General features: G+C 35.5%; 1 protein-coding gene across 13 annotated transcripts in view; it reads right to left on the bottom strand.

Annotated features, from left to right (window-relative positions):
* Window positions 1–12,728, bottom strand: part of ABCA6 (ATP binding cassette subfamily A member 6) — a 114,559-nt gene that overhangs the window by 48,312 nt on the left and 53,519 nt on the right. For 4 of the 13 annotated variants that reach the window (XM_049113955.1, XM_035721586.2, XM_035721587.2 and 1 more), the window contains 7 exons: window positions 11,179–11,279; window positions 9,484–9,685; window positions 8,289–8,450; window positions 6,327–6,430; window positions 5,716–5,942; window positions 2,035–2,176; window positions 905–1,090 (listed from right to left, as the gene is read on the bottom strand). In XM_049113955.1, the coding sequence (XP_048969912.1) occupies window positions 905–1,090; window positions 2,035–2,176; window positions 5,716–5,942; window positions 6,327–6,430; window positions 8,289–8,450; window positions 9,484–9,685; window positions 11,179–11,274 (1,119 nt within the window). In that variant the 5' untranslated portion in view covers window positions 11,275–11,279. Of the gene's footprint in view, window positions 1–904; window positions 1,091–2,034; window positions 2,177–5,715; window positions 5,943–6,326; window positions 6,431–8,288; window positions 8,451–9,483; window positions 9,686–11,178; window positions 11,280–12,405; window positions 12,688–12,728 lie in introns of those variants that run through there. The other 9 variants (XM_025436577.3, XM_025436579.3, XM_035721588.2 and 6 more) reach the window with 8 other exon arrangements.

The following is a 12,728-nucleotide window of genomic DNA, read 5'->3' as shown; positions in this document are numbered from 1 at the left end:
CGGAAACTCTTGGTGCAAAAGTAAATTGATGTAACCACTTTGGAAAAATATTTGGCATAGCTATGAAGATTAAGATATCCATATTTAAGTCCTACTATTCAACTCCTACATATATGCCAAACACAACTGAATGCCCATATTCACTAGGAAATATGTAGAAGAATTTTTTTTTGCAGAGTTAATACAAGTCAAAAACTGGAATATATTTTTGTTCACTAACAAGAGAATCAATTGTATAGTCACACAATAGAATACTACTAGCGCTACACGGAAACTGGATGGGATCTAAAAATATAATGTTGAGTGGGAAGAAAACCAGAATTTCAAAAAAATGTGTAGACTATCACTTATATAAAGTTTCAAACAGGCAACACTAAAAAATTATACTTAGGAACACACATTGGTGATAAATGAAAAGGCAGGAAATGATGATCACAGCACTTTCACCTTTAGGAGGAAGGAGTGTTTGGAGGAGCTCTGGAATTGTGGCATCTTTCTATTTCTTGATCTAGTCCATGAGTATTTTGATATACTTTGTTGTTATTTGCTGAACTCTTTATAGTCTTGAAAACTTTTCAGACTTGAGGTTTCAAGCAGAGGTTTATACAATGCTTTTTAGTAAACTAGAGAATCTCTTCATTATATAAAGCTTGAGAAACAAGAAGAAAAGGCTTCAAAATGAAAACACATCTGAGACATGAAATCTGTTGTAGTCAAGATGTTCTTATTTAAGTTTCCTTGTGTGATGATGATTTTTCTACAAAGTAATAATAACATTCTCAAATCTAGCTTTAGGGTAAAATCGTTTAGAATAAATGCTCTTAAATTGAAAGAGTGATTATGAAGTCACGAAATATCAAATTCTTTTGAAAGTTCAATAAAAAGCAATTAACTATGTTCTTACCTTATTCATCCCAGCAGTGAAGGCAAAGGGGCTGCAAATACTCAAAATCCACTCCAAAGAGGAAGGAAGTTGTCTATAATACACACCGAATCCTATAGTCCCACAAAACACATTGAGGAAAAGCATCACCAAATTGGTGAGGACAGTCTTCTTTAACAACACGCTCATCAGGAATGTTAAAGCTATCTGAAAGAGAGAGAAGACATCTAGCCATTAAACAGATTTAGTTCCCTGAGCATCATTGGTAGCACAATAAAATATGGATCTTTAGATCATAATATAAATATATATCAGTGAGACAGTGATGAAAATATTAATGCTCAGCCTTTCCTTCAACCTCTTTGTAAAGAGGATTCTTTTTTGCCCTCCTCAACTGTTGGGCTTTAGTTGACGAAGAAAAGGTGGGGACAAGTTGTATGAGAGCTAAGAAAAGGACAGAAATGCAGACTTGGAAACACTGAAGGAACCTACATTAATGGAACACCTGGGTGGCTCAGAGATTGAGCATCTGTCTTAGGCTCAGGGTCCTAGGATCGAGTCCCACATCCGGCTCCCTGCATGGAGCCTGCTGCTCCCTCTGCCTGTGTCTCTGCCTCTCTCTGTGTGTCTCTCATGAATAAATAAATAAAATCTTTTTTAAAAAGAACCTACATTAATGTATTACAAAGAGCATCTATGCACCCTCTGCAGAATTTAGAGGGTCTTGTTTTACGAAGCAAGAAGTTTGACACAGGAAGTGAGGGCAAGGTCATGTGTCAGAGAAAGATACTGTGAAAGCCACCATTGTTACAGAGAATCTTTGGTGAAAAGAGATGGGTCCGCTCCTCAAGGGCAGCCTCTAAAATCATCTAGAAAAGTCTTAAAGTCAAAATAATTTTAGAATCATTTTTTTCTTTTGGGGGCATCATTTCATTAACTCAGAATTTTATGCAAAAGAGAGGTTCGATTTTATTTATATTACATAATCTTCTCACATTGATGGAGATTTCTCAACCAAACACACACATATGCACACACATACAAAATGGACGTGAAAGAAATAACTGTAGTGACCTCCAGAGAAATTCATTTTTGCTACAGACAGCTAAGATCTAAAGCAGAGAATATGGTAATATTATGTATGAACTTACCAAAGATAAACCATATAAGAAAATGAGTGTAAATATGACCATGAAGCCTGTCATGACTATAATTTGGGTAACTGTTATGATAACTGTCATCATTATGGAAACAATGAAGATGAAACCAGCATAGATTAAACCGCAGGAGATCCTACATAAAGACAAAAATTATTTTAATTATTTTAATTCCATTATGAAATATTTAAAATGTACAAAAATATCTAAAGAATAGTACAACATTTACCATCTACTTGCCACCTAGATTAATAAATAAAATATTACTAATATTACATAGGCATGGCTGGGCTGCTGCCTACTGGCTAGGCATAAGTTCTGTGTTCACATATTTTATAAATAGTATGAACACTGCATAAATAGCATGATCTTGCATGTATTCTTCTGCTGCTTGCCTTTTATCAATCAACATATACAATATTATACACTGCTGTGTAATATTTCATTGTCTGAATATATTCCAATGTTCTCCTGTCCATGGACATTTAAGTTGTTTCCGATTTTTATTTCTGATGCATTGTTACCAAGAACGCTCTTGTACTTGGGAAGAAAAAAATAGAGTAAGATAAAAATTGAGAGGGTGGCAAACCATTAGAGATGCTGAAGTCTAAAAAACAAACTGAGGGTTGCTGGAGGGGAGGTGGGAGAGGAGAAGGGATAATTGAGCGATGGATATTGAGGAGGGCACGTGATGTAATGAGCACTGGGTGTTCTATGCAACTGATGAATCACTAAATTCTACCTCTGAAAATAATTTTAAAAAGAAAAGAAAAAACAAGAACACTCTTGTACTTGTCATTTTTGTATCTTAAGTGTGATTACATATTACCAAAATGTTCTAACTGTAGAAGCGGAAGGAAATTTAACATCTGCTGATCAATCAAGCAACCATGGAAGCACTAGGGGCAGATGATAATTTGACCATTTTTGAGAATCCCAGCTGGCATGACCTCCACTCTCCCTAGCAGTAAAAAACTGAAATTTCATAACTCCACAAAGCCCATCCTATTATTGCTTTTCCTATTATGATTTCTTTTTTCAACTGATATAAATTACAGTATACTCTTTTTTAAAATATTTAATTTATTTATTTGAGAGAGAGAGAGCATGAGCAGGGGGAGGGGCAGAGGGAACTCAATCCTGGGTTCCTGGGTCATGACTTGAGCTGAAGGCCGATGCTTAGCCAAATGAGCCACCCAGGCACCCCTATGGTACATTCTTAAGTGTTCATGCTGCTTTGCTTTAGATGTGCTGGTATTCACATTTTTATGAGGTAGTTATTAAGAAATAGTATTCTATCTTCCATCTAACTAGCCCACAGGGTGTTTGAGCCCGTTTCGCATTTTCCAGATAAGTAAACTGTAGTTCCTATTACCACTTAATGGACCTATTCAAGGTCAACAACGTAAATCAGTAACAAAGTTAAGATTTGTCACAGTCCTTTCTCAGTCCGGAGCTCTTTCCTGTACATAAAATCGGTCAACTGAATAAGAATTAAACAACTGGAAAAAAAATAGCGAGAGTATTAAAACCAGGAACTTGAAAAAAAATTTAAAAAATAAAATGAAAGCAGGAACTTGCATCAATATGTCCCACTACAATAGGTTTAATTACTGCTTATTCGACCTTTTTTTTAAAGGTCATGTCATTATAATGATTCAGCCTTTATTAGAAACATCAGCATTTTTGGAAAGCATATGGCATTCTGCAGAATCCGCTTCCTGAGTACAGAAGGGAACTACTATAGGTAGGAATTGAAAATCTATAGGAGAATTACAAATTAAGGAATTTAAAACATTACCTAGAAAAGGGAGCTCATTGCAGGGAGTTGGGGTGGAGGGAGATGTTACTAAAGCTATGAAAACCTTCATGATAAAACCAAAGCAATTCAGGTATCACACTGAAATAATAAATGTTGATGTATTTCAAATTTATTACATTATTTTTTAAAAGGTTGTCATAAAACTTATTTCCAATAAACACTCTGTACTTAATAAAGACATTTCAGATTTTTTCCTTCTTAGTTTTAAGGACCTATAAATCCATTTTGCTAAATCTAGTTTACATGCATACTAGGAAGCATTTATCCTGAGAATGAACTCACATCTAAACATCCAATACCTTTCTGATTTTAATCTAGAGTTGAGTTGTGCCTACCTATTCTCAGGTGACTACAGGGATGCTGCCCCACAAGAGGGTCCCTAGACTGAAAAATGGTCCTTTTACACAGATTCCTCCCCTTCCCTCCTAACAAACTCCATTCATTCCTTTGCATTTGCCAAAATTCCATTCAAACCATTCCTCTCCTTCCTTTTTGGTTTCAGAAACAGTTCCCTCTTTTTCTATTCACAATTAAGGTATCTTAGAATCAAAACTCCCTCTTTTAATCAAATACACTTTATAGGAAATATAAAATTTCCTAGACCATAGTTTTATTTCAGAGAACATGTAGCTTGCAAAAGATTGTTCAAAAAACAGCTCCTTATCCATTCCAGGTAGTCTTACATTCATAAAGAGTAATTTTCTTGATATGGGGACTATAATAAGAAATATCTTCCAGGATTCAATATTGAAAAATGTTAGACTTCTTTTAAAATGAACAGATTATTTTTCCGTTTCCTGGGCAATGTGGATTTTGCATCTGATTGCATTGCAGAATTCTCTGCTTTGGCCTGTTGGAAGCTTAGAGTTTTTATGATTTGCATTTTTATCTGCTAGTCTTACCTACTCTTCATTTTGTTAGGCCTTGTTTCTATTCCTCAATTATTTATTTTTATTATAATACAAATACACACACATAGAGACATACATAAAAATACATTTTAAAATATATATACATATATTTAAAAATCATTAGAGACATCTGGGTGGCTCAGTCAGTTAAGCATCTGACTTTGGCTCAGGTCATGATCCCGGGGTCCTGGGATCAAGTCCCATGTGTGACCTGCTCAGCCGGGATCCTGTTTCTCCCTCTCCCTCCGCCCCTCTCTGCTGCTGGTGTGTGCACGTGCTCTCTCTCAAATAAATAAAATATTTTTTAAAAAATAAAACGATAAAAAATATTAAAATAATTTAAATCATTTGTGAATGAGGCAAGATACAAATATATCAATATATGAAGTAAATGTTTTTATTAAGTCCTTCTTATATGCCATCCTAAGTGCTATATGTGCTGGGCACAATTTATATGCTATCTCAATTCCAACATATGGCATTTAAGTGCTGCAAAAAAATATATACCTCTGCACACAAGCTAGCTATTATAGGATCATACATTTTTTTCAATATGAGGGAGTGTGGAGAAATCAAATGATAACTGTGGGAAGACCTAGCAGGAGAATTTCAATCAAGGCAGCTGGGTTGGAGTCCCAGCTCTGGTCCATAAACATCATCCATCTGACATTAGACAATTCTTTTATTCTCTTTGATCTTAATAGAATAATCTCTGTCACAGCATTAGCTTAATATACTCATGGCATGGAAAAAGTGCTCAGCAAATTGTAATCCCCATTTTTCATAGCAAAATTTTAAAAGGACTAAATCAAAAAATCAGAACAAAGGAAAAAGTAGCCAATGTATCCAACTTAACCCATAATTTTTTTGAAATAATAACACTTTTTTTAACTGCTTCCTAGTTTCGATTATTCGTTTGTACTGCTTGAATCACTCACTCACCAGAAGGCTGACTTTTGCAGACCCATCATTTTCATCATATCCTGGCACTTTTTTCTCTCTTTTGTGGCATTAAGTGTTATAAAATATATAAATGGAAGAAAGTTAAGCAGGCAGTAGAAAATAAAGAGTTCCTTTTGAAGAATGTTTTTATAAATAAAAGGTAAAGTCTTCATATTTATACCAGTAACTGACATCAATTCCTCCATCACAGAGTGATTTGTTGTGATCTGAAGTAAGATTTAAACAAATAAAATCATTATTTAAAAATTAGAAACTGATTAAATCTGAATAAACTATGGAGATTATACCAACATCAATTTCCTGATTTTAATATTGTTCTGTGGTTACGCAAGATATTACTCTTAGGAGAAATTGGGTGAAGGGCACGTGAACCTTCGTGTACATTGTTTTTGCAATTTCCTGTTATTCTGAAGCTACTTGAACATTCAAAGTTAATAACAATGCATTCCTTTGCCTAAATCCAGCTGCAGCATTTGTATACCTGCTTCATTATATAAACATATGAAAACTTGAATATATATATATTATCTTTCATCAAAATTTTGATGCCTATGGAATTAGTTTACATTAATTATTAGAACTTTTCTTACCTGTATAATAGAAGCATCAATTGCAGTTTGTAGAGTCACAAATCCACTACTCCAGTATTTGGCCAGAGAACAGGAAAACTCACCATACCGATTCCAACAATGAGCTAAAAGCACAAGGAAAAGCATAACCAACATTATCAGATGAAAGCAATTAGAGAATAAACAACAAGAATTGAAGAGAAAATAATATAGAGGAGGCTCCACCAGTCAGAACTTATAGCCACATAGAAAAAAAGAAGCAAATGAGTTTTCAATTAGGCACTTTTATTCATGGAGACCATAGCATGTATAGAAAGTCTTAGAAAGTCAAAAGAAGATGAGAGGAAACACTCTGCTCTGACCACATTGCACTCCTTGCTGGGCCTCAAAATGCTAAATGCACTCTAGTGCTAGAACTTTTTTTGCTCATATGCTCTCCCTGCAGATGGATCCATGGCTCTCTCCTTCCCTCTATCCTTATCTCTTCTCAAAAGTGAATTCAGTGCAGAGGTCTTTACCAGCTACCATAAATAAAAGCAACTAAAAGAGCTTTCAGGCTCTATTTTCTAAGCCTTCTCTATTTTACTTTGTTCTTTAAACACCACCTGGCAGAGGGCATTGTTTTTACCCTGCCCCCCTGCCCCTGATTGAAATGATTCATGCAAGCAGGCTCTATGTTTTGCTCATTTCCATCCCCAGGGCCAGAACAGTGCAGGACACAAAGTAGACACTCAGTGAAAAAATGGAAAAGAACCAACTCTATTAATCATATCAATTCTGCTTCCTAAAATGTCCTCAAATTCACTCACTCTCCTCAGCTGCCTCTGGTCGAAGCCGCCATTGGTTCCCTGGTATGATTCATTGCATTCTCCTTGACCTCTCTGTAATTCATCCTCTGGGCTATATCCAGAGAGCTCACTTAGGCTTGGGAGTCTGATCATTTCTCTGCCCTGATTAAAGTACCTCCACATCTCTCCATCACTCTAGGTTTGTGGGGCGTCATAGGACCTAGCTTTGGGTAACTTCAGCCTCATCTTTTTTGTATTCTTTGTTCAGCTAAGCTGCTCTTCTTCCATATATACCATCAGATGCCTGTTGTCACCCCAGGACTTTCTTTCACACTTGCTCTTTGTCTATCTGAAATATAATGCCTTTAGCAACCCTCACCCCCATGTGCTATTCCTTATTGGTTTAAACTTCACTTTGCCAGGTAGGGCTTCTCTAATCCCTTGTCTAAATCTCCTACCCCTCAGCACCTTTCCATGCGCTTGTCATTTTTTTCAAATAATGAATTTATTTTTTATTGGTATTCAATTTGCCAACATACAGAATAACACCCAGTGCTCATCCCGTCAAGTGCCCCCCTCAGTGCCCATCACCCATTCACTCCCACTCCCCCCAACCCCCCCACCCCTGCCTTCCTCCCCTTCCACCACCCCTAGTTCTTTTCCTAGAGTTAGGAGTCTTCATGTTCTGTCTCCCTTTCTGCACTTGTCATTAATTGTACAATGTGTGCCTTTCTTGCAACCTGGAACCTCATCTGAGGCTAGGATCTCTCAGTCTTTATCACTCTCTGCATCCTCTGCAACATGCACTTATGCTTTCGCTTTACTTCTGTTGGATGACTCAATAATGCTTTAAGAGTTTTCTTCTAGTAGCAAGATATGACTGACCTTGGAATAAGTTTAGCAATAAAACGTGCTTTTTCTCATGTTCTTTTTTTTTTTTTTTTTTTTTTTTTTAGATAGAGTGGGAGCAAAAGTGGGGGAGGGGCAGAGGGAGAACAAGCTGAGCTTAGAGCTTGATGCAGGCTTGATCCCAGGATCCCAGATCCTGAGATCATGACCTGAGCCAAAGACAGGTGTTTGACTGAGCTACTCAGGTGCCCCTATTTTCTCATGTTCTATCAAAAACATCTCTGTTGCCCAACCTGACCTATTTCTTACGTTAGAAACATGAAAAATATTTTATATTGAAAGTCACCTGTGGAAGGATCTTCCTCCAAAAATGGAATGTGATATCCCTGTAAAAATTTTAATTTATAAGAGAAAGTGTCATGAAAGATTATTCCAATGACTTCTGAGGTATTGTCTACAAGTATTTTATCCATGGATTTTTGATTGGGTACTCCAATGACCCTTCTTTCTGTGAATGACAAGGTAAAAATAGAGAGCATTGTAGAGAGTTTTACCAAAATGGAATGTGATATCCAGCTGTGTCATCATATATTTCTCACTGGAATTAAGCTAAAATCATTTTCCACTTAAATTAAATTTACCCCAAAGACAAGGAGGGAAATTTTTTTTTAATGGTTTAGATTCTAGACTCAGGAGACATGCATGAGAATTTAGTATTTTCTTTTAATAACAGCAAGTATTACAGCAAGTTTCAGGTACATAAAAATATTATGCTGGGGTAAGTGTGCATAAGAGAATTAGGATACAAAAGTAGAGGTAATTGGAGTAGTTTTATATAGTTAGGGAATTCCAGATGTCAGATTACTGGAGCAAAGACACCTCAACTGATCTTTGCCTTATGAGGGAGTGACTATTTCTAACAGCCAGCAATGTTATCCATTAGAAATCGAGGATTCAGAGAGTAGACAGCCAAACTGCAGCCACCTTGCCCAAGAGTGAAATATATATTTTATCTTAGTTATCTCAGTGGCATAGTGACTTCATTTAGAATGAAAGTTTTTAAAGATGTTTACAAAGTAAACTACACGCAGAAAGGACATCTTTAGATTATCTTTCCTTACTTTTCATGGTTCTGAAATTACTTTTTAATAACCATGATTTCATTTATTTTATTTAGATGTTTTTTTCCTGAGTTATCAATCTTAGTGTGTTTCCATGTTAATAACATGTGCAACCCATAAATGACATATTCTCCTAGACACTATTCTACAAATCTGAAATTATACATTTATTGTTTTAGGTAAATTCCAGTAGAAATGTAGACCTCCCTAAACTGGACCCCCCACCCCCAATCAAGCTGAAAGGGCTTACAAGGCTACTTGTTTTGAGAGAAAGCAAAAACTAATTAAATTTGTAAGCTGTCATGTTACCTAAATAATTAGCACAATAGATCACTGTAAGTTCAAATTAAACATGTATATATCGTATCAAAAAGATATAAAATGATATCAGTAATTCTTTATTGCCATTAGTGCACCTACCTTTCAAAAAGGGAGCAAATGATGTTTTATTCATTATTTGCTGGGTTAGATCAGAGATAGGTGTATATACAATATCTATAGAGTTACTAATGTTATCTGCCCTTCCCAGATCTTGAGGAGGCAGTTCAGGAAAATATATGTTTTCTCTGAAATGTGAAAGCAGTCCCATGTACAGTCCCAGAAGTATTGGGAGCCCCCATTCCTATAATAGGGGGAAAAAAGGAATGAATTTAAATTATATTCCCTTACAAAGTTCAGTCAATACCAAAGAATTGTTGAAGACAGATTCCAATTTTGCCACATGGTTGGCTTCTCTTTGCTCTCTGCTCTTCAGAGCAAAAGGAACCCAACAAAAAATGCATACTGAGCTAGTTGCTACACATATCATTCTCCAACACTAGAATTAAACTTTTACATTAAATCGTGAACTACTGCAGAAGCCATCATAGAAACTAACAGAATGACTAATAGGATGACAATTCTTATGTATGGGCATCTGACATTACAGTTTATAAGACACAGAGTATCCCAGATAGAGTTCATGGTGGCAAATAAGGTTTTCGTCAGTTGTCACATTTTTGTATTGGAAATGAAACATTATGAAAAGGAACTGAGTGGTAGAGACTGCCTAGTGATCCAGCACAATGCTAGACAACATTCCCAGCCTCTGGAAATCAAGTAGGACCAAGTGATTGGAGTTCTAGCCAATGGAATGTGGGCAGAAATGCTTTGCGCCCCTTCAAGGCCTGGCTTATGGAACCATGCACAACCTTCTTTATTCTGTCTCAGTCCCTGTACTTCTTGATTTTTTTAAAAAATATTTATTTATTTATTTATTTTAGAGAGAGAGCATGGAGGGGGGGCAGATAGAAAGGGAGACAGAGATTCTCAACAGACTCCTCCTGACCACCTGACCATGGAGCCTACTACGGGGCTCAATCCCACAACCCTGAGGTCATGACCTAAGCTGAAACCAAGAGTTGGACGCTCAAATGACTGAGCCATCCAGATGCCCCTGTACTTCTTGTTCATCTGATGGGATATAGAGGATCCCAAGGAGATCTCTAAGGTCTAGGGAGATAGCAGTGTCCCTAAATGAAGAAGGCTGGGTCTGAATGGCTGTGTGAAGGAGATTCCTTCACCTACTAGACCCACTTCAGTTTCACTGCCAACCTTAGATTGTAAGCAAAGTGAAAAATAAATCTTTGCTGAGATCAGCCCCTGAGATTTGGAGCTGTATATGGCCTACTTATCTACCTAATGCAAACTGACAATTAGTGGTGTTACTTGGTCATAATTCTTAGAAATAATATCTGTGCACAAAATTCATGGCTTTGAAAATAAGTCCCCCAAACTAAAATTTATTGATCTTCCAGGCATTCTTTTCATTATTTCCTTACTCTAATTTTATTACATATGGTAACAACCTTAAAAGTTGCTATAATTTACCATGCAATTAAATTTTTACTTACTCTCTTTTAAAAAAAAAAAAAACAAGTAATAGTTTTAGTCTTTTTGCAATTCTACATTATGTGTCACAGACTGCTATGAGTCTCTCAGTTTGACAAGTATAATTAGAAGAACCTGAAAATCAACAAATCCAGTCTGCTACTTAAAATATAAAATAAGAGTATCGTTAGGCAGTGAAATAAAAAAATATGTGAGCTGCAGAAAGAGGCAGACTTTCAAACATACCAATAAGCTCTCTCTTTTCATTCTCCATTTCTGAAGAAAATTCTTGCACAGAAGTGCTTGAGTTTGCTGATACACACTTTTCTGTTTTGTATGCATTTAGCCTGTCATTGAAAAACAAAGAGAAAGTAAACACAGTGGAATATAAACTAGAACAGTAAATGTAATAAGAAAAACCTTGGGAAGTAGGGGAGAAAAGAAAAAAGAAAAATCTTGCTCATATTTTAGGGAAAATATTTCCGATTTCTAAGAACTATGAAAAATGGTTTTTAAATATTATTTTAATAATACATGACTGCAAAATTTTACATCAAATATACTCATAGTAAGTTATTTCAGAGAGTGGGTAATGGTGGGGAGGTAGTGGCCACAAAAATCACAATTTTACAGAAATACAGAGTTTAACAATGGAAAAGATATCATTAGATTTTAGAACCTGTAAGATACTTCACATTTTCTTAACCTTTTATAACAGAAATCTAACTATATGGAGTAATTGAATTATATCTCATTTGATTAATAATAATTTTTTGTTCTTTGCATTTAAATAGAAATGCCAGAGCCAATCAAATTAATCAAAAATTCTGATTATTTAAATTCATTTGAATAATTAATTATATCCATTAGATGTAACCCCAATGAACTATTTTCCTATAGTATTTATCTTCTAGATTAAACTGAATAGCTTGAAGCTCAACTAGCTGAATCCAGACTCAAACTAGCAGAAACCTGATTATGAAACACAAGAAGAAACAACTCATCTCAATTTGTCTGAATTCAGAAGTGCCTGAATAACTGAGGAGGCAAACTAACCAACTAAGGAGGAATAAAGAAGGAAAGAAACAAAGAAACAGAGAGAAAGAAAGAAAAGGAAGAGAAAGAAAGAAGAAAGAGAAAAAGAAAGAAAGAAATCACATGGAAAGTAATTTTGCCCAAATGTTTGCACATAAGCCAACAGAGACGATTTTTTTCAGTTTTTCTAATCTTAGAATTAAATTATTTTATATTTGCATGACAAAATATTCAGACAATTCTCCCTTAGCTAGTTTTCCTATATTCTACTGTTGTATCTACACAATAAGAGTTGGTTGGGAATAAACAGAAAAATTTTATTATCAGTTCTTCAATATAATACATATGAATATTTGGAAACATCTGAAAAATAGATTGATTTTCAGCAGTGTCCACCCACATATTTGGCATAGCACAACAAAATAGAACTTTACTTACTGTCAGAAAAATTAGGAAAGTACTCTGGAAACACTGTCAAAGCACAGTTCTCTTTTTGTGTACGGCAACAATTAAAATTTCCTTATTGCTACTTCTTCATTTATTCCTTAAATGGGTGTCTTACCCAGCCTGTTTTCTGAAAGGGTGTGTAGTCAGACCAAGCTGCACATGATGAACTTGTTTTGTTTTCTGCTTCTTCTTCCCTAAGCCAATTATTTGCAGGGAAATGATGGTTCGGTGGTTGGTTGGGAATAAAACAAACCCTGTGTTTGTGCACTTGGCCTTTCAACTTCAGGGATAAGGGGTAAAATGGTAAACAAGGA

Source organism: Canis lupus, chromosome 9 (assembly GCF_003254725.2).
Source record: "Canis lupus dingo isolate Sandy chromosome 9, ASM325472v2, whole genome shotgun sequence".
In the NCBI taxonomy this organism is placed as follows: Eukaryota; Metazoa; Chordata; class Mammalia; order Carnivora; family Canidae; genus Canis; species Canis lupus.
This window is presented reverse-complemented; position numbering and strand designations above follow the sequence as displayed.